The 25,768-nt window shown below is 51.2% G+C and overlaps 1 protein-coding gene and 1 long non-coding RNA gene across 4 annotated transcripts in view; one reads left to right on the top strand and one right to left on the bottom strand.

Moving 5' to 3' along the window:
* Dlgap4 (DLG associated protein 4) overlaps positions 1-25,768 on the top strand; it is a 151,490-nt gene that overhangs the window by 92,675 nt on the left and 33,047 nt on the right. Inside the window, exons 4-7 of one of the 3 annotated variants that reach the window (XM_031372505.1) lie at positions 1,925-2,169; positions 3,635-3,749; positions 4,740-4,790; positions 7,509-7,749. In XM_031372505.1, the coding sequence (XP_031228365.1) occupies positions 1,925-2,169; positions 3,635-3,749; positions 4,740-4,790; positions 7,509-7,749 (652 nt within the window). The other 2 variants (XM_031372509.1, XM_031372508.1) reach the window with 2 other exon arrangements.
* LOC116091277 lies at positions 13,498-17,391 on the bottom strand. Its single transcript, XR_004118985.1, has 3 exons — positions 17,314-17,391; positions 13,727-13,853; positions 13,498-13,604 (listed from the first exon to the last, which is right to left on the bottom strand). It is a non-coding gene; the product is annotated as an uncharacterized LOC116091277 (long non-coding RNA).

A 25,768-nucleotide genomic window follows, 5' to 3' on the forward strand; every position in this document is an offset into this window, starting at 1 on the left:
CTAGGTGACCCACAGTCCTGAGGGCCAGGATCAGATGGGAGTCAATGTGGGTAAGGGGCTGCCTAGGGCCACCAGCCCCAAGGCCTGGCACATGGGATAGAGGCGGGCTTGTCTTGAGGAATTCATATAATAAAGCTTTGCTACCTGAGGGCAGCTGAAGGTTTGGCTTCATTCAGGGTTGCTGCTGCACAGTGAGGTGGGGTAAGGCTCTGCACCGTAGGGTGTGGAGATGGAGCCCAGTGGTAGAAGTGACAGGAATAGATCACACATGGAAGGGGCTGCTCTTCTAAGTAGTGAGCATGCACTTTGTCTGCAGCGTGTGCCAGCACGTGCCTGGCTGGCACGCAGAAGTCACACCAGTTGCATTATGAAACGATGAACTCCAAGGTGCGACAAGGCTCACATTCTTGTCCTTCTATATAAAATTCCAAGGACAGTGACACTGTGGGGGAGGGGCATGTTTTTGCAGTAGCAGGAAATTGAAATTGAGGCCACCTTTTAAATATATTGAGGGGTTTTGTGGCTGTCTGTGTGCTACCTTAGTTTAGACATTTAAGGGAAGTGTGTGACCTGCACTCTCTCCAGTCAGTGTGGTTGGGTCTGACGTAGGACATGCTTTCAAGACATCAGGAGAGGACCCTGGGCCTTGGGGGCTTGTGCTGCCTGCTGGATGACTGGGTGAGCAGGTGGGTTGGCCACAAGTTCTGAGCAGGGATGCTCAAGGTCCCCTTCCCCTGGGGAAAGACCATCTGGTGATTTGGGAGGGAGAAGTCATAGGTCCTGGTGACTAGCTGGCTAGGTGGTCGGCTGGCGCTTGAGGGAAGGCTGAGTTTAGGAAGTAGGTCCTTGACAGGAGGTAGCCACCAGTATCAAAGGTCCAAGAAGGATGTGGTACCATCCGGTCACGCTGATCAGGGAGTGTGCACTTGAATCCCTGATGAAGGGCTTGCTGTGTCCTGAAGCCCGTGGGCCTGGCATTCTCTGGGAGGCGAGCAGCTTCCCCATGTGTGTGGTGGCAATCTTACGACATAGTGTTTGTGCGCAGGCGCAGTGACCTCGTAGGGGTGTTTGACGTTGGATCATCTCTGTTGGAGGGGGTATGAGGAGGCCCCTGGTGTGTGTCCTTAAGAAGACGTGAAGTATGCTGGGAGTGTCTGCTGAAGAACGTAAGAGAGCAGGCCAGGCATGTGCCGGCTCTGAGTGTGCTAAGATCCATACGGGACACGGCCCCTGCTTCTAAAGCGCGTAAATGCCATGATGTGCCCGAAGTAACCAAGATGTATCCAAGAGTGAGTCAAGAGACTGGAGTGTAGACTGCGCACCCTAGTACCCGAGAGCAGCTGACAGTGACAGATGTGGAAGAGCCACTTGGAACAGGATGACCAGCTGGGCACAGCACTTCCCTCTGTCACAGATGGGTGTAGAACAAAGAATGTTGATTCTGGGGCATCACATTGGTGTACTAGGGGGTCTCTGATCCCCATCCAGGGACCTCTAGTGGCCATTATAGAGCCAGGCTCAGATTCTGGGTCTTCCTTTGGACTCGGTGTTTTCACCATGGGCTCCTATTCCATCCCCTGGAGTGTCGCCAGAGGAGATGGGACATAAGGAATGCCCGGTAAGTGTAGCTGCAGTGAGGCCATTGTCATCACAGGAGTGGGAAGTTTTGCTGGAACAAACCCAGCTTGAAATGGAATGGACTTGGGTAAGGCCAGGCACTCAAGCTGTGGCAGAGAGACTTCTAGAATCTTCCCGACCCAGGGCTTGCTGATGGTGGGTGATCAAGGACAAGAAAGCCAGCAGAGAAGGCTCAAGGTGTCAAAGTGGAAATGGATGGGTTTGTGAGACCCTATTCTTTGAGTGACTGGCTGGAAACCTGGCTGGCCGCTAGATCCCACCTGAGTCCTGTCTCTGGATATTCCAGGTGCCCGGTGGAGGGGGAGAGTGGAGCACCACGCTGCTGTCCCCTCGAGAAATGGATAGCACCACTGAGGGCCCCATCCCGTGCCGGCGCATGCGCAGTGGCAGCTATATCAAGGCCATGGGCGATGAAGACAGCGATGAGTCTGGAGGTGGTAGTCCCAAGCCTTCGCCCAAGACTGCAGCAAGGCGTCAGAGCTACCTGAGGGCCACGCAGCAGTCCCTGGGAGAACAGAGCAACCCCCGCAGGTAAGCTGTAGCCCATCCTCCAGGCTAGAACGACAGCCCTGCTGGAGCCCCACCCCTTCGTGCACGGCACGCCCCTTGAGTCGGACCCTGTAAGAGCCGCCGCTTTAACTTAATGGCTGGCCTGTCCAGACAATATTTCTCAGAGGAAGGTCTCAGAACTTGCAGTCCTATCCTTAGAACCAGCTGTGTCCCCTGGGTGAGCTTCACACTGTATACCCTGTGTCTTTGGAGCCTGGCCTCCTCCTCCCCTTTGGATAGCAGAACCCTGGCCTGCAGATGGATCCCGTTTCTCAGCTCTCACGCAGGTCTAGGTGAATACCCCCCAGTAAGAGTTTTCTCATGCTTAGGTTAGCCCTGGCTGCTAACAACGTGTTCCCCCAAACAGCCCCACTTACAGTTAAGCCCTGCTCATAGTGATAAGCCGAGTGACTGGTTTAGCTAAATTCCGCCACAGGAGTCATATGCACAGGTGAGTTGCCCCAGGGTCCTTCACCCTTCATGACTAGAGCCAGCCTTGGTGAGAGTTATAGTAACGGTTGACATCTGTTGACCCTGGTCTTGCTAGCTACTGTGCTTGCCCTGGTGTACTCGCATCTGCATCCTGAAGTCCTTACCCCAGGGCCAGCATTGTATCATCCCTATTCCATAAATAAGGACCATGAAGTGGGAGCAAGAGGTGGTGACTCGGGGCTGGTGAGATGGCTTAGCGGGTAAGAGCACTGACTGCTCTTCCAAAGGTCCTGAGTTCAATCCCAGCAACCACATGGTGGCTCATAACCACCCTTAATGAGATCTGACACCCTCTCTCTCTGCTGGTGCGTCTGAAGTCAGCTACAGTATACTTACATATAATAATAAATAATTAAATCTTTTAAAAAAAAAAGAAAAGAGGTGGTGACTCGCTAGGCACTCTCTGCAGAAAGCTAGAGGCTAGTCCAAGCCCCGAGTGTCAGGAGCTCAAACTGACCTAGAGTAAGGCTGGGGAGGTCCAGGGGTAGGTAATATGAGAAAGACTGAGAAACTAGGTCTTCAGGGCGAGCAGCAAGCCCATATCTGGCTATCACAGTGGCCCTGAGGACCTTTGGGCATTTTCGGGTAAATACCAAGGCTATTAGCCTCCACCCACCTCCGTCTAGTCTCTGGAATTGCCTCGGATTTTCAGTTTTGTAGCTTCAGACTAGGTTGCATGTCCTCCAGTTTAAAACAGACAAATGCAAGTATATTCTGCCACCTTGAGGCCATAATGGGCATTACAGGTGAAGGCTGTCTGCCACTGCTTTTATTGGGTCTCCCAACGGTGGGAGTTCTTTCTCCCTTTGCTTGAAGCCCCCCACCTTGCCCTGGCTGACAGCAGTTCCATTTCCCCTCGGCTGCTGCATAGTCTTGGGCAGTCTTCTCCCCGCTGGCCTCAGTTCCCGGTTGAACAGTGGATGGGCTGAGCCCTGTCTACCCCTTTCCCTGCCAGGAGTCTGGACCGCTTAGATTCCGTAGACATGCTGCTGCCTTCCAAGTGCCCCAGCTGGGAAGAGGACTACAACCCCATCAGTGACAGCCTCAATGACTCCAGCTGTATCAGCCAGGTGAGGGTGACTAGGGGGGCGGGGGGACCGGTGCATCACTGTCTGTCCAGTGTCCTGCTCAGCTGCTGCCTCCGTCTCAGATGATCCCTCAGAGAAGCCTTTCCTAGTCACTCTGCATACAGTCCCCGATGCTGTTCCCAGGCCCCAGCTAGCCTATCATTCCCTGGCCCCTGGAATCAATTAGTTCACGATGTCTGTGCCATTCTGCCTCTTAAGGCTAGGGTTTCCCTACACACACTTGTTCCCTCTAGCCCTGCACCCAGCAGGCAGAGGCTCAATAGGTGTTGTCTTGGTAGACATGTCATGCCTGGCCTCACCCATCTCACCAGCTCTCTCCTGGCTTACTGTGTCTGTCCCTCCTTCTCTCCCCTCCCTCCTTCTCTCTCTCCCTTCCTCCCTGCCTGCCTTTTTCTCCCCTTGTTCCCTACATTTTCCCTAGGTCTTCTGTGTGTCTCCATCTCCATAGCTCTGTCCTTCACATACTCCTTCTCCATCCCTGCCTGCCCTAGGTACCCAGAATACCTTTGCCCTTAGTTATATAGAAAGGCATCAGGATCTGCCATGCTGGGGGTCCTCCACAGACTTCACCCACTGCTCCTTTCCCAGCCCAAGATCTCTTCTACTCCAGGGTCCTCTGACTTTCCCCAAAACTTTACCCCTACAAGGTTGAATGCCTTGAGCTGCATAGGTGCCCTAAAGTTACACACTGTCCAGGGTGTGTCTTGGGTACCATCTCTGACCTGTGTTTCTGACTGGGCTGCCTGCCCAGGAGAAAAAGAGGTGGGTAGAGCACCCACGGTGCCAGGAAGAGTGCAGAGAACATGTCCTCAATAATGCCAGCCTCGGAAGTGAGCTCTCGGAAGCGAGCTTCCCACCCCTGAGGAAGCCGAGCAAAACTTGGAAACAGAATCCACACAGGGTAGGGAAGAGTCCTGAGCAGCCCAGACGAGGCCTGGCCCTCCTGTGAACTGCACCCTCTCTCTCCCACAGGTCTTTGGACAGGCTTCCCTGATCCCCCAGTTGTTTGGCCATGATCAACAGGTCAGTATGTCTGCCAGTCTTGCTCCCCAAACTAGAGTACAGGGCTGGGCCCTAAGCCTTCAGATAAGGGGCCCCCATACTCAGTCTGGGCTAGGTCCAAGCAGAACTGTGTTAGGATAGCAGCCCCTGTGAGGATGGGGGTGCAGCGACATCATCTTGTCCTGACCTTGAGCCATCACTTCACTGTGACTGGGAAAACATGAGCGAGGTTCTATGGATGGACAAGAAGACGCTGCAGGGCAGTGGAACTGAAGCAGAGCAATGGGGGAGAACCATAACGTCTCCTGCCTTCCGTTGGGTCAGGCCAGGGGGATTGGCTGGCCCGTCGCTCCCAAGCTGGTTTGTAGTCAGCTGGATGGTGATGTACTTTCTCCTTAAGGAACCACCCACTCTCCCTCTGCTTCTCTCTCCTTGGGTGAGACCAGACTTCCATTTAGACAGGTTAGGGGTTGGAGGCACCTCTGTAACAGGCTCGGGTCCCCTGGCTTTCCCCTTTCCAGAACCTCAGGGTTCTGGACCCTTAAGGGTGTGGAGGTGTCGGTGTGAATATGGCAACTTTTCAACTTTATAAAAGTTGGTAGGTGTGATGCCAGTGTGGTTGTGGCTGTCTGTGTGTCTGTCTGAATTATACTTCCTCTGGACACCCATCCCTAGAGTGATCCCTCGCCTTACAGCCCCAAGGGGCAGGAAATGTGTAGTTGACCCAATTTAAACTTATCCCCCATCTCAGTTAGGGTTTTACTGCTGTGAACAGACACCATGACCAAGGCAACTCTTATACGAACAACATTTAATTGGGGCTGACTTACAAGTTCAGAGGTTCAGTCCATTATCATCCAGGCAGGAGCATGGCAGCATCCAGCCAGACATGGTGCAGGAGGAGCTGAGAGTTCTGCATCTTCATCTGAAGGCTGCTAGAAGACTGGCTCCCATGTGATTAGGAGGAGGGTCTTAAAGCCTACGCCCACCATGACATACTTCCTCCAACAGGCTACCCCTCCTAATGGCGCCACCCCCTGGACCAGGCATATTCAAACCACCACATCTCCCATCTAACTTACGAATGAATGAGACTCAGACCGTGGTTATTGTATTTGGCTTTGACAGCTACTGGGGGTTACAATACACAGCAGCAGACCAAACCTCAACAGATCCCCCTGCCTCTATATCCCAAGCACTGAGATGGGCAACTACACCCAGCCCTCATTTAGTTTTGACAGCACTTTGAAACTAAGATTGTTATCAGCCCCATTTTATAGATGGAAAACTGAGGCACAAAGTAGATGATTTGCCCACATTCATATAGTAAGGGAGATGATGGGTCCACAGTCGAAACCTGGGCAGTGTGCTTCAGAGCTCTGCTCCTACGGTGCAGACCTAAAGCAAGACCTTGTTGCCCCAGGCAGGCAGAGGGGCTCTCAAAAATCCCTCAGTTTTCAGCTTTAAAAGAGAACATGATGCCTTGATGTCCCCTGCAGCTGTAGTCTGGGTATGGCATGTGGCCTGATTTTAACTTAGCAGATTGTCCAGTGGAACTGCCCGCGGTGATAGCCAACGGTCTACGATCCATGTCTGTCCGTGTGACAGTATGTCTACCAAACTTTATTCAATTCTAATTGATTGAAACCTAAATGGCATGGTCACGTGAGTCTCATAGCTACCATGACAGCACAGGTTCAAACCTTTCTAAACACCTTCTCAATTCTGTGAGAAACCATCCAGGCATTTGGCCTAAAAGATGCACCCAGGCTGTTCCCTTTAATGCAGACAAGGAAAGGCATACTCAAGCCAGCCCTGAGGTCTGCTGAGGTCATGCTGCTGGGTTAGAGCCGGCCCAGATCCATTGTCACTCAACATGACCTTCAGTGCACTGTGCCTCCTCCTCCGGCTTCTACCTAGTGTCCACCTGTGGCCAGCTGACTCTGTTGCCAACATAGCCTGAAATGAAAATCAGTAAGTCCTACCAGAATCTTCAGAGTGTATGTGTGGCGAGGCTCCTCTGTGTCACACCTCTGGCCTCCCGTCTGCAGGATCCTGGGTGGTGATTTCTGGAGAGATGCGCAGGAACTGTGTAATTTGAGATGGCAAATATACCCACAGCCACTCTCCCTATTGCCCTGGTAGTTATCAGTTATCCCCAGTGCTCACCAAGCTATTGCATCCGCTCATCTCTAGCCTCTGCCTCCTCTCCAGACCTCTCTCCATACCACAGCATCCACTACATTACTATTCCTTACATATTTGGAGTGCTGGTTCTGATCCTTCTTCGCTAGGTTCCCTTTTGACGAGTGTCTTTCTCCTACTGTCCCTCAAGGGTTTGGGTTTTGTCTGTTTTGTTTTGTTTTGTCTTATAGAACTTATGAAATGATAAATACCCATCACATCCAATAAACCCTTCTCCTAACACCCAGGCCAGGCATTACCAATGGATCAGATTGTTTCATGCTGAATTCAGTAGATTCATACAGACAACAAGGTTTAATATTGTTAAAACATCTTGCTATATTCCAGCATTTTTCTTATTGTTGATGGGAAAATGCAGACCCACAGAGGTGAGAGGGCTGTTTAATCCTTAAGAGCTCATTTGTACTCTGAGTGAGGCGAGCGGAGGAGAGATAGGCTAAGGGCCAACCAAGCAAAACCTGTAGCCCTAAAAACCGAGTTAGACCAGCAAAGACTGGCAAAGCCAGACTCTGATGCCCGCCTCTGTCTGGACAGGTCCGGGAGGCAGATCTGAGCGACCAGTATGAGGCAGCTTGTGAATCAGCCTGCAGCGAGGCCGAGTCGACAGCCGCGGAGGCGCTGGACTTACCGCTGCCCAGCTACTTCCGCTCACGCAGCCACAGCTACCTGCGAGCCATCCAGGCAGGCTGCTCGCAGGAGGAGGACAGCGTCTCCCTGCAGTCCCTCTCCCCACCGCCCAGCACCGGCAGCCTCAGCAACAGTCGCACACTTCCAAGTGAGTGCCATACGCAGGAAGTTGGTGTTTTATTCATTTCGTGCTGTTCACAAGGGGAACACAGGTGGGCAGCCTAGAGAGATGCTGGGAAGGAACCCATAGGTCACCACAGAAGGGACAGTGGAAAACTAACAGCTAAAAATAGTGAAGCCAAACAGCCAGCAGAAACTGACCACCCAGAGATCCCTAACTGCCTCCTGCTTAGAGTTGCCTCCTGCTTATAGCCGGGGCTTACTAACCCACTTGGGGTTAGCTGTGTAGACAAACCTATAGGGAAGGCAGGAACCTTCAGGGAACGCAAAAAAGAGTGTAACGAGGGGTTAAATCTGCTCCCAGCTTTCCCAGTGGGTGAGTCTGTCTCTCATGTTCACAGTCAGGGATGGCCCTGGCATCCTCACATTGCTCTGAATTCTCTAAAGATGACCTGTGTGAGCAGAGGAAGGAGCCATACTGTGTGCGCAAGCAAGGCAAAACCAGAAAGTCAGACCGGGGGCCACAGTAGGAAGTGCGGGCTGGTTGAGACCGCCCTGGGTCTGCTCTTCCAGTCCTTTATAGAGTCCTGGGGTTGCTAGACTACACAGGAAGCTTACCTGTAACATTCTCACCATGTACAGATCCTAAGAATACACCATCTGCTGGGTGTATAACAGGTACTACTGTTATAACTGCTTCATAACTTCTGCTCTGATCCTCCATGCCAGTCAAGGGTTGGATTGTGTAAGAAGAGATGGCTGCTGGTATTAGATGACACTAAGAGAACCTGAGTCCCACAGATGTTGTACACAGGTGACCAACATTGATTAAATGAACTGGTCCTTTAGGGGACAGAGCAGAAACAGCAGTCCCACTGTACCACCTATACCCTGCAGACTTCCCATCCTACCCCTAGTGGGTATCCCAGGGCAGATCCCCAAACTCTGGCCCCTTATATACCTGAAGGAATAGCCTCGATTTTAGTCCCTCTAGTCTAGTCTTAGTGTGCGCAGACCTCATGCTGCTGCACCTGGGGCCTACCGTGGCTGGAAAACCCTGGTGAGGAGCTGGGCGTCGTGGTTGGTTATTCTTTGGGTCTTGTTCACTGTTGTTTCTGGTTCTACTGGTTTTGGGACACTGAGCAACTGAAGCCCACAGCCTGGTTTCTTATCCTGTCTGGAACGGGCTTCCTGGTACCTTCCCCCTCGGTGTCTCCATCTAGTGGTCCTCACTCCGCCTGCCTTTTTGCTGTGCAGTTTATCCTAGGACAGAGCCCTCTGGAGACAGCTGCAGCCCCACCCCCTACCCTGTGAGCCTTTTTTGGCCTGTTTGAAACGCAACATAGTTGCCTCTTGGAGGATGTACTTAGTGTCTTCCTTTTAGGCCTGCGGTCATGTAGGCCAACCCGCTACTACTTCAGAAGTCTCCAGGCTGGGGGGGGGGGGGGGGGGGGGGGGGGAGGCTGCCTTTCCATGGCTTCCAAATCCAGAAAGAGCTCTGTCACGCGCTGTCCCAGAGCTCTGCTGCACCAATGGGAATCTCAGGTAACAATCACCCTCTCCACATCCTCATGTCCCTGAGAAATTTTTTATTGTTGTTGGTGGGGGGGGGGCATGTTTTTAAGACAGGGTTTCTCTATGTAGTCCTGGAACTTGCTCTGTAGACCAGGCTGGCCTCAAACTGACACTTGCCTGCCTCTGCCTCCCATGTGCTTTTGAGATGGGCTTAGAAGGCCACAGGACATCCACAGAAATTCACTGCAAATAAACCCTCGACTTCCTCCAACCCCCATGACTCATGAGTGCGCAGACCCATAGCTGCACATCCCAGAACCCAGGACCAGGTGGGCCCCTCTGTGCTGTAGCTCTTGCTTCAGTAACACTGCACAACAAACCTAGCACAACAGTGGGCGTCCCCAAGTGTGTGTGTCGGCCTCCTGCTTCTCTGGAACCAGAGGTCCTCCGGAGATAAGCAGTCTACCCAGGATGAGTTCCTCTAAGAGAGCGAGCCTAACTAACAAGCACATTCAAGGCCCCACATAAGCAAACATCCCACTGGGTAAGGCAAGTTGGATGACTGAGCTCGCAGTCAAGGGTGAGGACTCCCGCTCTTGTAGAGGAGACTGTATCCCTGTAGCAAAGGGTGTGTGCACAGAGGGATGAAGCTCAGTGGTAATAATTCAGTCCGCTGCATCCCACACATGTATTCATGCCTCTCTCATAAAGAACACTTGGCCTACCCAAGATCCCCCTAAGCTGTGAGATAGGAGATGAGTTCTAGAGATTTCCTACCCTGAGAAATGAACTTTGGACCTTGCCTGCCTACAAATGGTAGAAGGATTCATCTTCTTTAGCAGAAGCTGATTGACCTAGCTCAAACACGTTTTATTTAATTTATTCAGTTTAATTTCATGTAACCTTTTGTGCCAAAGTCATATCCACAATCACTGAGTCCCATCTCCCTTTACTTGACTATTCCGACACTGGGCACGCTGTAACCATACCATTGAGCTTTCCTACCGCTCCTTTGACCACCTGACAAGTTTTTATTTATGTGTATGTGGTTTTTTTTATTGTTGGTTGGTTGGTTGGTTTGGGGGGGGTTGGTTTTGTTTTTTGTTTTGTTTTTTTTTTTCTTTCTTTTTTCTAGATTTATTTATTATTATATGTAACTACACTGTAGCTGTCTTCAGACATTCCAGAAGAAGTTGTCAGATCTCATTACGGATGGTTGTGAGCCACCATGTGGTTGCTGGGATTTGAACTCAGAACCTTCAGAAGAGCAGTCACTACTCTTAACTGCTGAGCCATTTCTCCAGCCCTTGTTTTGGTTTTTCAAGACAGAGTTTCTCTGTGTAGCCCTGGCTGTCCTGGAACTCACTCTGTAGACCAGGCTGGCCTCGAACTCAGAAATCCGCCTGTTTCTGCTTCCCAAGTGCTGGGATTAAAGGTGTGCGTCACCACTGCCCTGCTTTATGTGTATGTGTGTGTACCTGCTTTTCTGTATATGCATTACCCACATGCAGGTGACCATAGTGGCCAGAAGAGTGTGTCAGATCCCCTAGAACTGGATTTATAGGCAGTTGTGAGCCAAACTCCACATTCTGTAAGAATAGCAAATGCTTTTTTCTTTTTTCTTTCCTTCCTTCCTTTAAAAAAAAAGATTTATTTATTTTATTTATAGGAATACACCATAGCTGTCTTCAGACACCCCACAAGAGGGCATCAGATCCCATTTCAGATGGTTGTGAGCCACCATGTGGGTGCTGGGAATTGAACTCAAGACCTCTGAAAGAGTAGTCAGTGCTCTTAGTCACTGAGCCATCTCTCCACCTCCCTTCTTTCCTTCCCTCCTTCCTTCCTTCCTTTCTTTCTTTTTTAAGATAGGATCTCACTAATTAGCCCTGGCTAGCTTGGATCTCTATGTAGAGGAGGTTGACCTTGAACTCACAGAGATTAGCCTGCTTCTGCCTCCCAAGTGCTGAGATTAAAAGCCTAAACCCCATTCTGTGTGGTATTTTAACAGGCAATGACTTTGTCTTGATCTTTTTCTTAGGCTATATCTTAATTTGAAAATGATCTACTAGCTCAAGACTAAAGCTGACAGATTTATTTTCCAACTCAGCAATTTCTGGGCCCTTTCTGTTTCCCCTAAGTATCCCTGACAGGTTGGCTGTTTCTTTTGTGAATTTTCTCTTTAAGTTCTTATCCAAAGGAGCCAGGTCTTGCCCAGGTATATCTGCACACTTGAAGTCACAATAGGTGAATTTCACTGGGAGTTCTGACTCACACAGAATCCAAGCTTCTTTTCCGAGCCTCCTCTAAGAGTTTGCTCATCATTCCCCCACTGCTTGGTCCTGGGGCCAATGTGATAGCTCTTGGTTGTTATGAAGTCACAGTCTATGTTGTGTACCATCTTAATGGTGCCTCAGAACGAATGGTGGGGAACAACAGCAAACACTTATGAGCTTGCCATTCAGCTGCCTGTGCCCCATGTGTTCTATACCCTGGGCCGAAAGGCTGTTCAGGAGCCAGTGTCCCAGCCAGGCCGTGTTTTCCCTGTGAAGGTGGCAGAAGGGTAGGAGGACAACCTCATTTTGTCTCAAGTCTATTGGTTTCACACCTCTCTTTACTATGTGTATATATGTGCATGATGTGTGTATTTATGAACATGTAAACGGTGGCCCATGCATGGAGGTTTCTCCTACTTTTCTTTCCCTTCCCACTGGGTATCACTATGTAGCCTTAGCTGGCCTGGAACTCACAAAGATCTGCCTATCTCTGCCTCTCAAGTGCTGAGCTATCTCTCCAGCCCTCCCTTCCAGCTTCATGTGGGTTCCAGGCCACCAGACTTGCATGGCAAACTCTTTTATGTGACAAGCCCATATCAGACCCTAAATTTTATGTTTGTTTGTTTGTTTGTTTGTTTGTTTTTCGAGACAGGGTTTCTCTGTGTAGCCCTGGCTGTCCTGGAACTCACTCTGTAGACCAGGCTGGCCTAGAACTCAGAAATCTGCCTGCCTCTATCTCCCAAGTGCTAGGATTAAAGGCATGTAACACCACTGCCAAGCCAGACCCTAAATTTTTAAACCCATAAAGGCAATCACAGAACATACACACACTCACACTCACACACACACACACACACACACACACACACACACACTCTGCACATCCTGGATGAACCAGCATTTGTTACTAAATGTAAGGCTGTTGGGCTTCAGTGAAACTGTTTGGGAGTTTTTCACAAACAAATAGTCAACAAAGTCCTGAGCAACAGCGTCTCATGCCTGCCCAGACGCACATGCACTGTCATACGGAAAGACCTGTACATAGGCTGAGAATGGCTTGGCAAGAATAGCTTAGTTGGTAAAGCACCGGCTGTGCAGTGAACTGAGTGTAGATTACTAGTGTCATGAGGTTGACGGGGGTGGGGGGGTCTGGTGCTAATACACCTTCTTGCTGTTCTATTGCTGTGAAGAGACACCATGACTAACTCAACTCTACTTGATGGGGGTGGAGGGTGAGACGAGATTTCTTTGTGTAATCCTGGTTGTCCTGAAACTAGCTCTATTAACCATCTTGGCCTCAAACTTTCAGAGATCTACCTGCCTTTGCCTCCCAAGTTTGCTGGGAATAAAGGCATGCAGCACTGCCCCCGCCTGGCTCAAGGTGACTCTTCTACAGGAAAGCATTGAATTGGGGGCTGGCTTACAGTTTCAGGGGCTTAGTCCATTATCATCATGGTGAGGAGCATGGCAGCGGGCAGGTAGGCATGGTGTTGAAGAAGAAACTGAGAGTTGTACATCTTGATCCTCAGGAAGTAGGCAGAGAGAGGAGGAGAGAGAGACAGAGATCAAGACAGACAGACAGAGAGAGACAGAGAGACAGAGACAGGCAGACAGACACTGGGTCTGGCATGCACTTTTGAAACCTCAAAGTCCACCCCAATGACACACTTACTCCTTAGCAAGGCCACACCTCCTAATACTTACAATCCTTCTCAAAAGTCCTCCAGCGAGGCACTAAATGTGCAAATATATGAGCCTATGGGGACCATTCTCATTTAAACCGTCCCAGACTATAATCCTCTCTCTGAGGTGGCAAAGAAGGTGGATCCTTAATCAGTCAGTCAGCCAGCCTTGCCAAATTGGTGAGTTTCTCAAAAATAAGGTACAGACTGAAAATGATACCCAACATATACACACCCATCCACATGTGTGTGCACACACGTAGAAGTGTGTCACATACACAAAGAAAGATGAGAAGACAGATGTACTGTGCGCTGATACTCCCATATATACATGTGCATACCTAGTTCAGCTCGCCCCTACACACAAAGTACGTTCCTGTCTGTCTCCATCAAAGCCCACACTCAGACACCTGTGAAGAAAGCATGCCTTAGAACCACTCCAGGTTTCCCCACTTGCCTTCACCGCAGGTTCCCACAATGGCCCCACATACCGGCGCCTGTCTGACCTCTCATGCTCAGCAGGCATACTCACCTCCCACCTAGGAAAGCCAAAGCCACCAGATTTCCAGGCTTCTGGCCAGAGCTGCAGCTGGTCCATGTAGTACTTTTGTGCAGAGTTAAGAAAGGGCACTGCCCCTAATGATACTCTGCCACACCATCTGCTGAAAAGTCACCATGAGATAATTTCTATTAGAATAAAGTCCTTTACTGTCTATCTGCCAAAAAAGAGTCATAGTAATTATATAATTTGATTATGTCTATATTGTGAATAGCACCCCTTACATATGGGCGCATCTTTAATCTGTGTAAAAGTTGAACAACCATACATGGAGGTTCTGCTTATGATCACCCACCTCTCCGCAGGCACACACCAACACAGCCACTGTCTCCCTACTTAGAAGGCTCGCTTCTTACTACCTTGCCCTCCTGAGGTGCTGACAGGCATGTAGTTCTTTGTGTCTCTACTGAGCACATGTACTCACAGACCAGATGCAGGCAGGTGGGAAGATGGGGGTGCAGGGTAGCTCTTGAGGCAGTGGGCGCTTAGCAGAACCAACTGCTCTAGAGTGGCGGGGGCAGGGCATGTAACTGCCCACCCACTACTCGAAGCTTCCCAGCTCCTTTTCGAGCACTGCCAGCCTCCCTCCTCCTTTCTGACCCAGTTTCCACATTCCAGAAATAGCTCTGGCAGGTGACTGGCAGGCGGGTCAGCAGTGGCTCAGCTGCCACTTGTACATGCCCCTCCCCAGCCAGAGGATCCCTGGGAGGGGACATGGGGGCGGTGATATGACCCTTTGGTCTGCCTCTCATCCTGCCTCTCCTTTATGCTTCTGAGAGGAAGCAAGAACAACGAGAAGCCTCCCTGCCATCCTTCCTCAGCTCCCCCACTCCAGCCGTCGCCTTCTGTTTCTCCCTCAGCCCTCTCTTCTCTTCCGTTCCCCAGCTTTGGGCCTTCCCCTCCTCCCTTCTCTGACTCTCCCACTCCCTCTGAATCACATCACACAGATTCAGAAGCTGAGATAGTGGCATGGGGGTGGGGAGACTACTGTGTGGCACCCTGATCCTACCAGTTACATTCTCTCTCTCTTCAAGTGTGAATACGGTGCATGCATACATACAGAGGTACAGAGCCTTAAGGTCATTCTCCACCCATACTGGAAGCTCCAGGCTGAGCTGGACAAGTTCCAGTCCAGGGGCCTAGGATACTTTCTTCAGTGCTGCTGTGTCACTGGAGAGGTACATGTCCCTCCCTGGGCCTCATATTGGTTATCTAGACCTTGGTTGTGAGGAACAGTCCACCCAAGTCACAGGCTGCTTTCCCCCTCTTTTTGTCCCTTCTCTCATCCCTTAGAACTCGTCTGCTTTCTTTGATTCCTTTTCCTTCCCCTGCACATATACACAGGAAGGGAGGCTGACAAAATCCCTTGGTCTTGTCTCCCAAGCCTAGTCCACCCTAATCTCTGGCTAGTACACTGCAGATTCCTGTCAGCTCAGCCCATCCAATCCCCAGAGCGTCAGGGCAAGCATCCTGTAATTTGAGTGTCATTTCTGATCCCTGAAGCTAAGGTTTGAGATTTAATCTGAGTTAAGCAGATTAAATGCACCACCACCAATTAGTGATGTCTGCTATGGCCAGAGTTACACATACCTGTCATTCCTGACTTAACCCACTCACACACACACACACACACACACACACACACACACACACACACTCACAATCAAAGCAGGGGGTGGGATGGTTCACAAAGCCACTGCAGCCTAGAGGAAGTGCCATAGTCAAGGTTACTCAGAAAATAGGTCAAGGAGATGTTTCTCAAAGTCTTGAGTTCTTCATTGTCCAGTGGAGTTAGGAAGGAAGCAACCCAAGGTCTCGACAAAGAACAAGAGAATCATCTGGCAGTGGGAACAAGATGATTAGAGGCTGTCATACTGGTCAGGCAGGAGACAGGGGCCCTCTCCGGGCCATAGGGTCAGTGGTCATAGGAGGCCTTTCCTGGATGAGTGTCAAGATTTCCTACTGCTGAATCAGGCACCTCTCCTCAGGGCACTGGGCAGAAGGCAGGCTTCCTCCTTACAGTCTACCATGCCCCTGTCCCAGATTATCTTAGTGAGGGTTTCTATCGCTATCACAAAAACACCATGACCTTTTGCAAGTGTGGAAGGAAAGGGTTTATTTGGTTTATACTTCCAGGTCACAATCCATCACTGGAAGAAGTCAGGACAGGAACTCAAGCAGAGGTAGGAGCCCGGAGGCAGGAGCTAGTGTGGAGACCATGGACGGTGCTGCTTACTGGCTTGCTTCTCGGGACTTGCTCAGCCTGCTTTCTTATAGAACCCAGGACCACTGTGGGCTGGGCCCTCCCCTTCCAGCTAGATCTCATGGAGGCATTTCCTCAACTGAGGCTCCTTCCTCTCTGGTGACTCTAGCTTATGTCAAGTTGACGCACAAAAGCAGCCAGTGCAGAGAGGTTCCTAGGTAACTGAGTGCCTACTATGTGAAGAAGGCACAGATTTTCACTGTTCAAATTTTTAAGGAATCTCCTGAAATGGTGACCTAGACTGGAAGACTGATGAGCAGGCCTCCAAGCCAGGTGCCAGTTCTGAACACCTGGGACAGATCAGCAACTATCTGGAAAGGACCCTTTACCCAGGCTCCTGCAGGAGGATCTGAGGCCCTGTCTGCAAGTGTTACACCTCAGGCCTGAGTCCAGCCAATTCCTCTTTGCAGGGAGGCTAGCCTGACTTGAAAAGCTCCTGGGTAAGGACCCAGTCACAAAATGCTCCCCGTACACACCTTACAGGACCCGAGGTGGGTGGACAATAGAGAAGTGTGCTGGCATTCCTCTAGTACCAAGCTCTCAGACTTGGTGAAGTCCAAACTGGAGCTGCCCCTGAGTTCTTCTGTTCAAGAGTGTGAACTGGATCAAAGGGTCAAAGACTTCCTTGTGGAAATTCTATTTCCGCCTGGTTTCTCTCCAGGGAACATTCAGCACTGGCGAATCCCAAAGAGAAAGGGGGACTTGCCCAAGGTTATACAAGAAGTGTTACTGGGTTGGAAGGGTGCAACGGAGTGTCAGAGTGCATCAAGAATTTACTTAAGCCTTTTCACTCCGTAAAGCAAATGAAACTAAATAGCAGTACGATGTAGCCAAACTCCCGCTTTTAAAGTGCTTACAGCCCAGTGCTGGCGTCAAGTAAGTCTGTTGCCCTTGCCATTATTATGTCTTAATGCAAAAGGAAGACTGGAAACACTGTTACCGTCTTCATTCCTCACAGCCCTCCGTCAGATCCAAATACAGAAAGCAGGCAACCGGCTTAGCACGCAGCAAGGACCTGTGCCTGGCAGAACCTGCTGTAAATGGACTGCTAGTCTGTGGGAGGAGAGGGGACTCACTCAGTTGTCACATTTTGCAGAGACTGATGAGGCACGGAAAGGTTGAGCATACAGTCTAAGGGCACACACGTGTGATACTGAACCCATCCTTAGGGCTCTTGGGAGCACAGCAAGGGATCGGGGCGGAGAGGCAACTAGAAGCGGATAAGCTGAGTAGTCAGGACCTGCGTGACAGAAAGCCCACGGTGGGCTCTCTCCTCCCTCAGCCTCAGTTTCCCTACCTACAGCGAGGCGTCGTCACCAGGGTGAGCCCGCAGGGACGGCCGGCCACTCCAACGCCCCGTACAGACCACGCACCGCGTTCCAGCTGGAACCGGTTTGGCGGGGCGGTTCGAGAGGGCGGGGCCCCCTCCACTCGGGCATGCGCGAGCCGGCGCGGGCGCGCACTCGCTTTCAAGACCGGCCGGCCAGGGCGTGGGCCGCGCGGTGCGCGTGCGCGCGCGCGCCCCCTGGCGGTCCCGGAATCCCGGGCGACGCGCGCGCGGCTGGCTGACGCGAGGGGCGGGGCCGGCGCGGGGCTTTAACCCGGAGGCCCCGCCTCTCGGGCGTACAAAACCGGAGCCTCGGGCCGGGCCGCGTGAGGGAGGAGGGTGAGTGCCCGCCGCTGGCCGCAGCTGCCGCCAGTCCATCCGTCACTCCGTCCGTCTGTCCGACCCACGTCGTCGTCGCCGCCGCCGCCTCCTCAGCCCGGACGCCCGGGGCCCGCCCAGCGCCACCCGGAGCAGCCGCGGCCCCGCGAGGAGACGGGCGCCGCCTCCGCCCGGCCCTGCCCTGCCCCGTTCTTCCCGTCTGTCCGTCCGTCCGTCCGCCCGCTCGCCCGTGCTTCCGTCCTTCTGTCGGACCGCCGGCCCTCGGGCCCGCGTCCCTGCTGAGCCCGCTTTGTCTCTCCCTAGCTCTCTGTCTCTTTGTCTCTGCTCTCGCGCTCTCGGCCCCTCCCTCGCTCCAGGATCTCGGGTCCCCTCTCCCAGCGCTCCTCTCCTCTCTTACAGCCACGGATTCTGGCACCTCCATTCTTCGGGACTCCCTAGATCTTTTCGGGGGCCTCTCCTTCAGAACACACTGCACTTCCCCCAGGCCTCCCCTGATCTTACCACATATCCTGAGGGTCCTTCTTGATCCATGAGCCCCCGATTCCTGGGGGTTACCTCCACCTAGCCCATATTCCCCGAGGGTTTCCCACTTCTCCCGGACCTCCCATCTCTACCAGGACCTTTTTACATCCCTTAGAGGTCTCCTCGAACTCCCAGTATCTCCCCAGCTCCCTAACTTCAGAACCTCACTGCCTCTCCTAGATTTGTCCGCTGTCACTGTCCTTGTTCTCCGAGCGCCCCACTTCTCTGGACCGGTCCCCCGCCTTGCTCTCCCTGCTTCTTCCACGCGTCTGTGTCGGTGGTCTCATTGCTGTCTCTGGCGCCTACCTCTGAGCCTTCTCCTCTGCCTGGAGAATCTTGTTCCCTTGCTTCTCTGCCCGATCCCCTGTCGCCCCTTCTCTCTGCTCCTTGTCACTCCCTCTCCTTCTTCTGTCTCTGCCGGGTCTCTGGGTCTCTGACCCCCATCCGGCCCTCATGGCTTTGTGTCTGGAGCTCTTGAAGCAATGTGAGTGGTGGGGTGTCCGGGTCGGGCCGGGCGGAGTCTTCCCGCAGGCTGGCCGCGGCAGAGGCTCCATGGGGTTGGCGCTGGGGCAGGGGCTGGCGCTGGGGTAATGAGGCCGTGGGGCCTCTAGACCAGGGGGACAGGGATGGTGGGGCCAGGCTCTCTGGCTAGGGAGTTTGGGGGAAGGGCCTTCCTGCCCTGAGGCTTTCTGCTTTAGTTGCTTGAGTGTGTGGAGCGCGCCCTGGGCTGGGTATCCCTGCTGGTTTGGCCCTGCATGGCCTGGCACTTTGTGATCGCTTGTGGGCAGGCCTGGGCTATTTTGGAGCCGACAGCAGGATGTGATATCACTTGGGCGTTTATTTAGACCCAGCTGGGGGTGGGGGCTGCGTTCTTGCCAACTTGAGTAATGAAATTTTGCCCGGGGGGTGTGGCTTCTTAGACAACTGGGCCATACGGTTGTGGTCAGAACTTTTTAGGCTACCCTGAGTGGGCAGGTGAACAGAGGGGTCTGTGAAACTTAGTCTTGCTGAGACCAGGATGAACTGGAGAGGAATTGCCCTTACAATGACCACCCTTGATTATTGTATCTGGTTGTCTTAGACTCTGAAATCTTGATTAGGCCAGCGCTAAAAAGTTTGACTTTGGGTGTGACCCTTGCACTTACGTCTCAGGTGTTCCATCTTGTAAAAGGAGTAATGGGGAGGTGGTACCAAGGGTTGTCATGAAGATCAAATGAGGACTATTTAGGCATGCTTTGTAAACTGTCCCAGAGAGAAAGAACTTTCCTTAAAGGGTGCAGAGCTGGTGTCTGCTGACAGAGAGCTGGTCCAGGCCCAGGCCCAGGACTCGTCCACTCCCATCTGGTTAAGAAGTCTGCCCACCTTTCCAGAATCCCCAGTGCCATCTTGGTGTGTGAAAATAAGTTGGTATTCCCAGAGAGGTGCTTGTCCTGGGGAACATTTGAATTTCCTGTGTGCCATTTATTATTTAAGGTTGGCCCCTGCTAGTGACACCTGGAAACAAAGTCAGCCAGTATGTGGTGAGCCACAACTGCTTTTTTCTCTGTGTGGAGCACAAAGGTCCTAGTTGAAAATTCCGCTGAGAGCTGGGGTCTGCTATCAAGGGCTCTGGGGTGTTCTAGAACTTTGGAACAGGGAGTGAGACCAGATATCATAGTCCCTGCATCTTACAGTTAAGGTGGAAGTCAAGAAGAGCCAGGAGGACCCATGGAGGCTTGTACTCCTGGGTTCTGTCACATGGCTGTGTCTTAAGTCACTGCTTTGCTGGTGTTACCTGCCCCTGGTGTGTAAAAACAAACTATTAACACCCATGGATCTTTTCCTGTGTGTGCCTTGTGATAGGCTCAATCCATGGATTGACTGCATTTAGGACGTAAAAGGGCATGATACCTGGCCTAGAAGTGGAGGAGTCAGGACTCAGGCCCCCACATCTCAGGCGGTGACTGTCCCTTTAGTGTCAGCTTCCTAACTTAAATTGGAATGACAAGTCTTATCCTAAGACTGATCCTTAAAAAAAAAAAAAAATAGAATCCTTTTTTTAAAGTTGCGAGGCCAAGGTTTTGTCCCCAGTTCTGCTGCTAAACTGCCATGGGACTTCAGACAGTTGTTTTCCTGGTGGGGCTCTGCTTTTCCCTCGGAAGAATGGGGGTGTGTTGGATGTATCCATCTTTTGGGTCTTTGTGGCTGACATTTGAGCTTGCTTGGGCCACCTGTGCATCCCTGTGCCTTACCATTTAAAAGTATGCCCGATGAGAGTAAGGAGGGGAATGTGCTGAGTGCTGTCAGCTGTATCCTAATGACAGCTGGGGGCTTTTATGGGCGAGGGCCTGTATAGGCTGGAAAGGCTGCCGGTATTTGAGGCAGTATTTGCGCTGAGTCAGCACAAACCAGACACGATCAGGCTCTTACACGGGTGCAGAATCTTGTGGGTTTTAAAGCCATTGATTCATACTCGGTTCTGATCGGTCTCGTCATTCAATGCTTGTGCTTTCTTTGACCTATAGTTTCCTCATCTGGACTCTGAAAAATCATTTATACCATAAGATTGTGGAGTCAATTATACAAGATTACCACATATACTACTGTATACAGTAGGCCCTCAATAAATGTGAGCTTTTCCCTCCTCATAATATCTAGTCAGATTTTTCTTTGTGGGAACAAGACGGCACCAGCCTCTTCCCTCACCCTTGTGCTTGGGGTTCAGGTGACAGGATGTAGGAATGTACCTCAGACTGTGTGTAAGTTTGGGGTTCAGGTGACAGGATGTAGGAATGTACCTCAGACTGTGTGTAAGCTTGAGGTTCAGGTGACGGGATGTAGGAATGTTCCTCAGACTGTGTGTAAGCTTGAGGTTCAGGTGACGGGGGATGTAGGAATGTACCTCAGACTGTGTGTAAGCTTGGGGTTCAGGTGACAGGATGTAGGAATGTTCCTCAGACTGTGTGTAAGCTTGGGGTTCAGGTGACAGGATGTAGGAATGTTCCTCAGACTGTGTGTAAGCTTGGGGTTCAGGTAACGGGGGATGTAGGAATGTACCTCAGACTGTGTGTAAGCAGTACTAATAGAAGTGGGTATCTCCAGGCCCTTCTGAGGCATCATGTAATTCACCATCTTTTTCCTGACCATTGCACCTCACAACAGTCAGAAGCCATTGAGGTTCTCCCTGTTTCACAAGTAAACGCAGAGTAGGGGGCCCACAGAGGGACGTCCACTCTGGGTCTTGAAGCATGGTGGTGTCTGGCTATTCTTGGGTCTCTCTGCTTCTTTTGCCTACAGCATTACTTCAAAGGTTGCTGCTTCTGCCTGGTAGCCCGTCACTCAGTGCCTGTTCTGGCACCTGTTCTGGTTGGGTTTGTTTGACATTTCCCCAGCCTCTGAGCTCATCTCACATTTAAAGGCTTGAGGTGGGGCGGGAACTTGAGTCATCACCTTCCCTGGCTTTTCTTCCTGAGTAGCAACCAGACACTCCCTGAGGGCCACTGCCTGATGTAGATGCCACATGCCTGAAAGTTTTCCTCCCAGACACTCCGCTCCTGTGGACTTGGGAAAGTATCTCCTGCCTCTGAGAAGGCTGCAGTGGCGGCTCTGAATCTTCACTCCCCAGGGCTCCACACCCAGAAAGAAGCTCCTGCCTGGCTAAGCCAATACTTGTGCCTTGCTCTTCTCTCTGTGGTGCAGACTGCTACGCCCCGAGGTTGTCTACACTGGCACATGCCACTGTCCATGAAGTGCTGGCCCCATCTGAAAGCTGAGTTCTAGGTTCATATACTTGGCCTAAAGTGTGTGACCCTCATCTTCTGTGCTTCCTCATCTATAACATTTTGGTTCTTCATATTTACAAATTTCAGTTTCCTGAGCTCTGTCCCCAGAGATCGTCTTTTGTCAGGTCTGGGACAGGAGTGAGTCTGAAGCTGGTAGCCTGTTGGCAGCACTCTGAGAAAAGCTGAACCAGGAGTAGCCCACACTTAGTGATAGACTACTTCTTCCGGCTATTTGACCGTGGACCGTTTTTCTGTGCTTTGGTTTTCTTCCTGCCAGAGCAGGATGGAAATGCCTGCCTAGGTTGGGTGCTCCCTTGAGAAGTGATGTACTACTATCAATCAGCCTTGTTTTGGGCAAGCCTGGTTACTTGTAGCAGCATGGCACTTTTCCCAGCTGAGCCCTCCTAGCAGCAGGCAGGCCAGGCTAGGCTAATGGCTGTGGAGTGGAACACCTGAGCAACAGTGGAATCCAGTCAGAAGCAATTTAATGAGGTGCATGAGAGGTGTGCAGTGTGAAAGCCAGTCAAGTTCCCAGGTTTCCCTGTGCTGGCTGCGGCTGCCTTTCCTGACTTAGCCTGGGCTGCAATTAGCTGCTTTTCTCCCCTGTCCATTTCTGGAAGCCAAGGCTGCTTTAACGGCAAATAAAACTGAATCTAGAGCTAAAAGATGGTTGCTTATTGTAGCTTAGTAAGGAAGCAAGCTTGGGGAGTAAGAAAGACTAGGATCCCAGAACAAGGCTGACAGAGAGAGCCAGGTTAGAGCCATGGCTTAATCTCCTCCAGACCTATTTAACTCCTGCAGTGGCTAGCCTAGTTTGAAGATGAGCAATGTGCTCCCAAGTGGTTGGACTGGGATGAGCTGGGAGCTGACTTGGGAGTTGGGAAACCTTCTCTTTCCAGGGCCCTGCCCTCTCAGCCAGGGCTGGCTCTCTTGGAGTGAAAGGGGAAGAACAGACAAGTCCTCTGCTCCTGGGAACTTGGGTCTGATGAGACACAAGGCCTACAATTATGAGAGACTGTGTGACAGTCTGTAATTAAGTGGCTGCTGAGGAGAGGCATTGTCTGAGAAGGAAGAAGTGAGTGTGAGCCAGAGGAATAAGAGCCCTTTGAGGGGGTTGACTTGGCCGAGGCAGAGGGTGGGGCTGGCATTCTAGAGAATGACTTGCTCAAGGCAGAGGGGTGGGGTTGGAAGTTAAGTGTGAGTTTGGAGAGCTGAGTATGCTTGCTGGGTTTGCTGATGCCTCAGGGCTCTGACTGAAAAGTCTGAGGGGAACCAGGCAGTTGTAGGTAGCATTGAACGTCAAAGAGTACAGCTGCTTTGAGGAGTCCTGGATGGTACAGAGCCAGGATACTGGGATTACACAACTGGGGGAGTTTTTCAAGATGTTGGTTCAGGCTAGGAATCAACTAGGAATGAGTAAAAATGATGACATGGAGGAGGCTCTGCAGTAGCCAGGAAGAGGGAGGTCTGAGGTGGGGGTAGGATGGAGCCCATGAGAAGCACAGATAGGATAACTGAGGTTGTGCTCCTGAGGAGAGCCGAGCAGAGACTCCAGATCCTGGGGGAAGTTGTGTACTTCAAATTTGGAGAAGGAAGTGCCACTCTGAGCATGCTCCATGTACACCTGCTTTGGGACAGGCTCTGAGCCAGAGCCTCCATAGGCAGCCTCATGAAATCTGTACAGCAAGCCAGAGGCAGGTGGACTTATCAAATCCTGTCCTACAGATAAGGGAAGTGTGGCTCCAACTCAAGCTTGGCAGACTTCAAGCCTTGGCTCTTCCCACGGTTCAGCCCTGCTACTTAGAAAGGAAATCCATGCCTTAAGGGGCCAAAGGATCTGAGCTTCTTGCCCCTTGAACAAGGGACACAGTAGTCACAGAGCTCAGTTTTGGAGAGACCAGCTTGGTCTGCATAGCAAGCTCCAGGCCAGCCAGAGCGAAACCCTATATTTAACAAAAGAAAAGAAAAATTGTCACAAAACTGCTTTCTGACAATCCTTAATGTCAGGGTTGGGCACTGGCTTAGAATCTCCATAAAGTTAGAGGATCCTTCACCTTTTAGAAGCCTCCAGAGCTCTGCTACATGTGTGTTCCATGTCTGTGCCCATTGGAAATCCCAGCCAGAGGAGTCAGTTACTCAGAAGCTGGGAAGGGACTAGACGTAAGGTACTTTACACAAAACAATCAGATGGCAGAGCCCAGGTCCAAATTCCTAGATCAGGGACAGTAGGAGAGAGATTGGGACTTATCAAATGGCCACTGTAGAAAGCATCAGCATTGGTTCCTGGCATGTAGCCAGGGGGTTGATGACCTGGCTAGAGGTCCCCACTTGTCATTGTCACCTTGGCGTCAGCATCCCCCATCCCACCTACCTCCCAGCATAGAACTTGCTTATGAGGCAAAACGACCACCATGCAGACCACCATGCAACCCCATCCCTGTAATCCTTCCTTTGTTACCAGTAAACACTTAGCATCTGTGTGCCAACTGCATGCTGGGTATGATGGCAGCCATGCTTTTCACACCTTTTTTTGTTTGGTTTGGTTTGGTTTGGTTTTTCAAGATGGTTTCTTTTTGCATAGCCTTGGCTGTTTAGGAATTCACTCTGTAGACCAGGCTGGCCTTGAGTTCACAGCGATCCACCTGTCTCTGCCTCCCGAGTGCTGGGATTAAAGGAGTGCACCACCACCTCTTGGCTTTATCCCAGAATCTTAACAGAGGTTGTTTAAAGAGGTTTTTCAGTTCTCTAGAACAGAGACGGCCTGAGAAATGACACTTACACCGTGGGCTGGAGTGACTGTGCTGTCCCTTTGAGGTGTCATAAGTTTACTAGCTTGCCATTTGTCAGGTGCCATGACAGAAACTTTGAGAACTCACGTGTGCTCATTCCGCTTTCTGTGGAGCACATTGCTTCTGGATCTTTAACATCTGTCTAGCCTGTTCTACTTTGCAAAACTTTCTTCACTGTTGCCCCATACCCTCATATGACCCTGTGGAGCCTTTAATCCACTGTTACCCCAATGACCCTTATATGACCTTACGAAGCCTTTACAGTTGTATGTGTTTATTCCAGAGGAGGAAACTGAGGCTCAGTCATAGAAAGTGACTTGACGAAGGTGACTGTGTGAGCTGCTCACTTACTCAGCAAGTTTTTAATCAAGTGTTCCTGTGTGTCTGGCAGTGAGCCAGCCCCAGGGATACACTGGCAGGCAAAGCTTCCTTGGAGACTTAAATTCTAGAGTATGGCAGCATCAGAATGTAGTAGGGCCCACCTCAGAACTGCTGCCCTAGGCTCTGTCACTGAAGACCCCTCTGACTTGAACCAAGGAATCCAGAGTTGCAGCCTGGGAACCCTGAGCCTGCTGCATTAAAGGAAGGCCAGTCAAGGTGCAAGTTTCTGCAAACTAATCTGAAAAAAAAAAAACATAATAAGATAAAAGGTTTTCTAAATTATTAATGGGACAGTGAGGAAGGGTATCCCCAGAAGGCCATCTGCTAGTGCTCATTAGAGAGAAGTCACCCAAAGACCGAGTGCTCTCCCTAAGTTCTTGATCTGACTGTTCTTCAACCTCCAAATATTTGATTACAGTCTGCACAGGTGTGGAGCCCTGTGGCCATGTGCAGAGCTGGGGATCCCCACCCCACCCCCGCCTTTAATATTAAATGAGATGAGATAAAGGCTGGTCCTAGGGTACTAAGTCCAGGAAGCACTGTAGCCCACCCCTCAATTCCCATGAGTAGAAACCAAACCTGGGGGAGGGGAACTTGTTATAAACACGTTTCCAAACTGCCATCTTTTTCATT

This window comes from Mastomys coucha, unplaced genomic scaffold, assembly GCF_008632895.1.
Source record: "Mastomys coucha isolate ucsf_1 unplaced genomic scaffold, UCSF_Mcou_1 pScaffold15, whole genome shotgun sequence".
Lineage (NCBI taxonomy): Eukaryota > Metazoa > Chordata > Mammalia > Rodentia > Muridae > Mastomys > Mastomys coucha.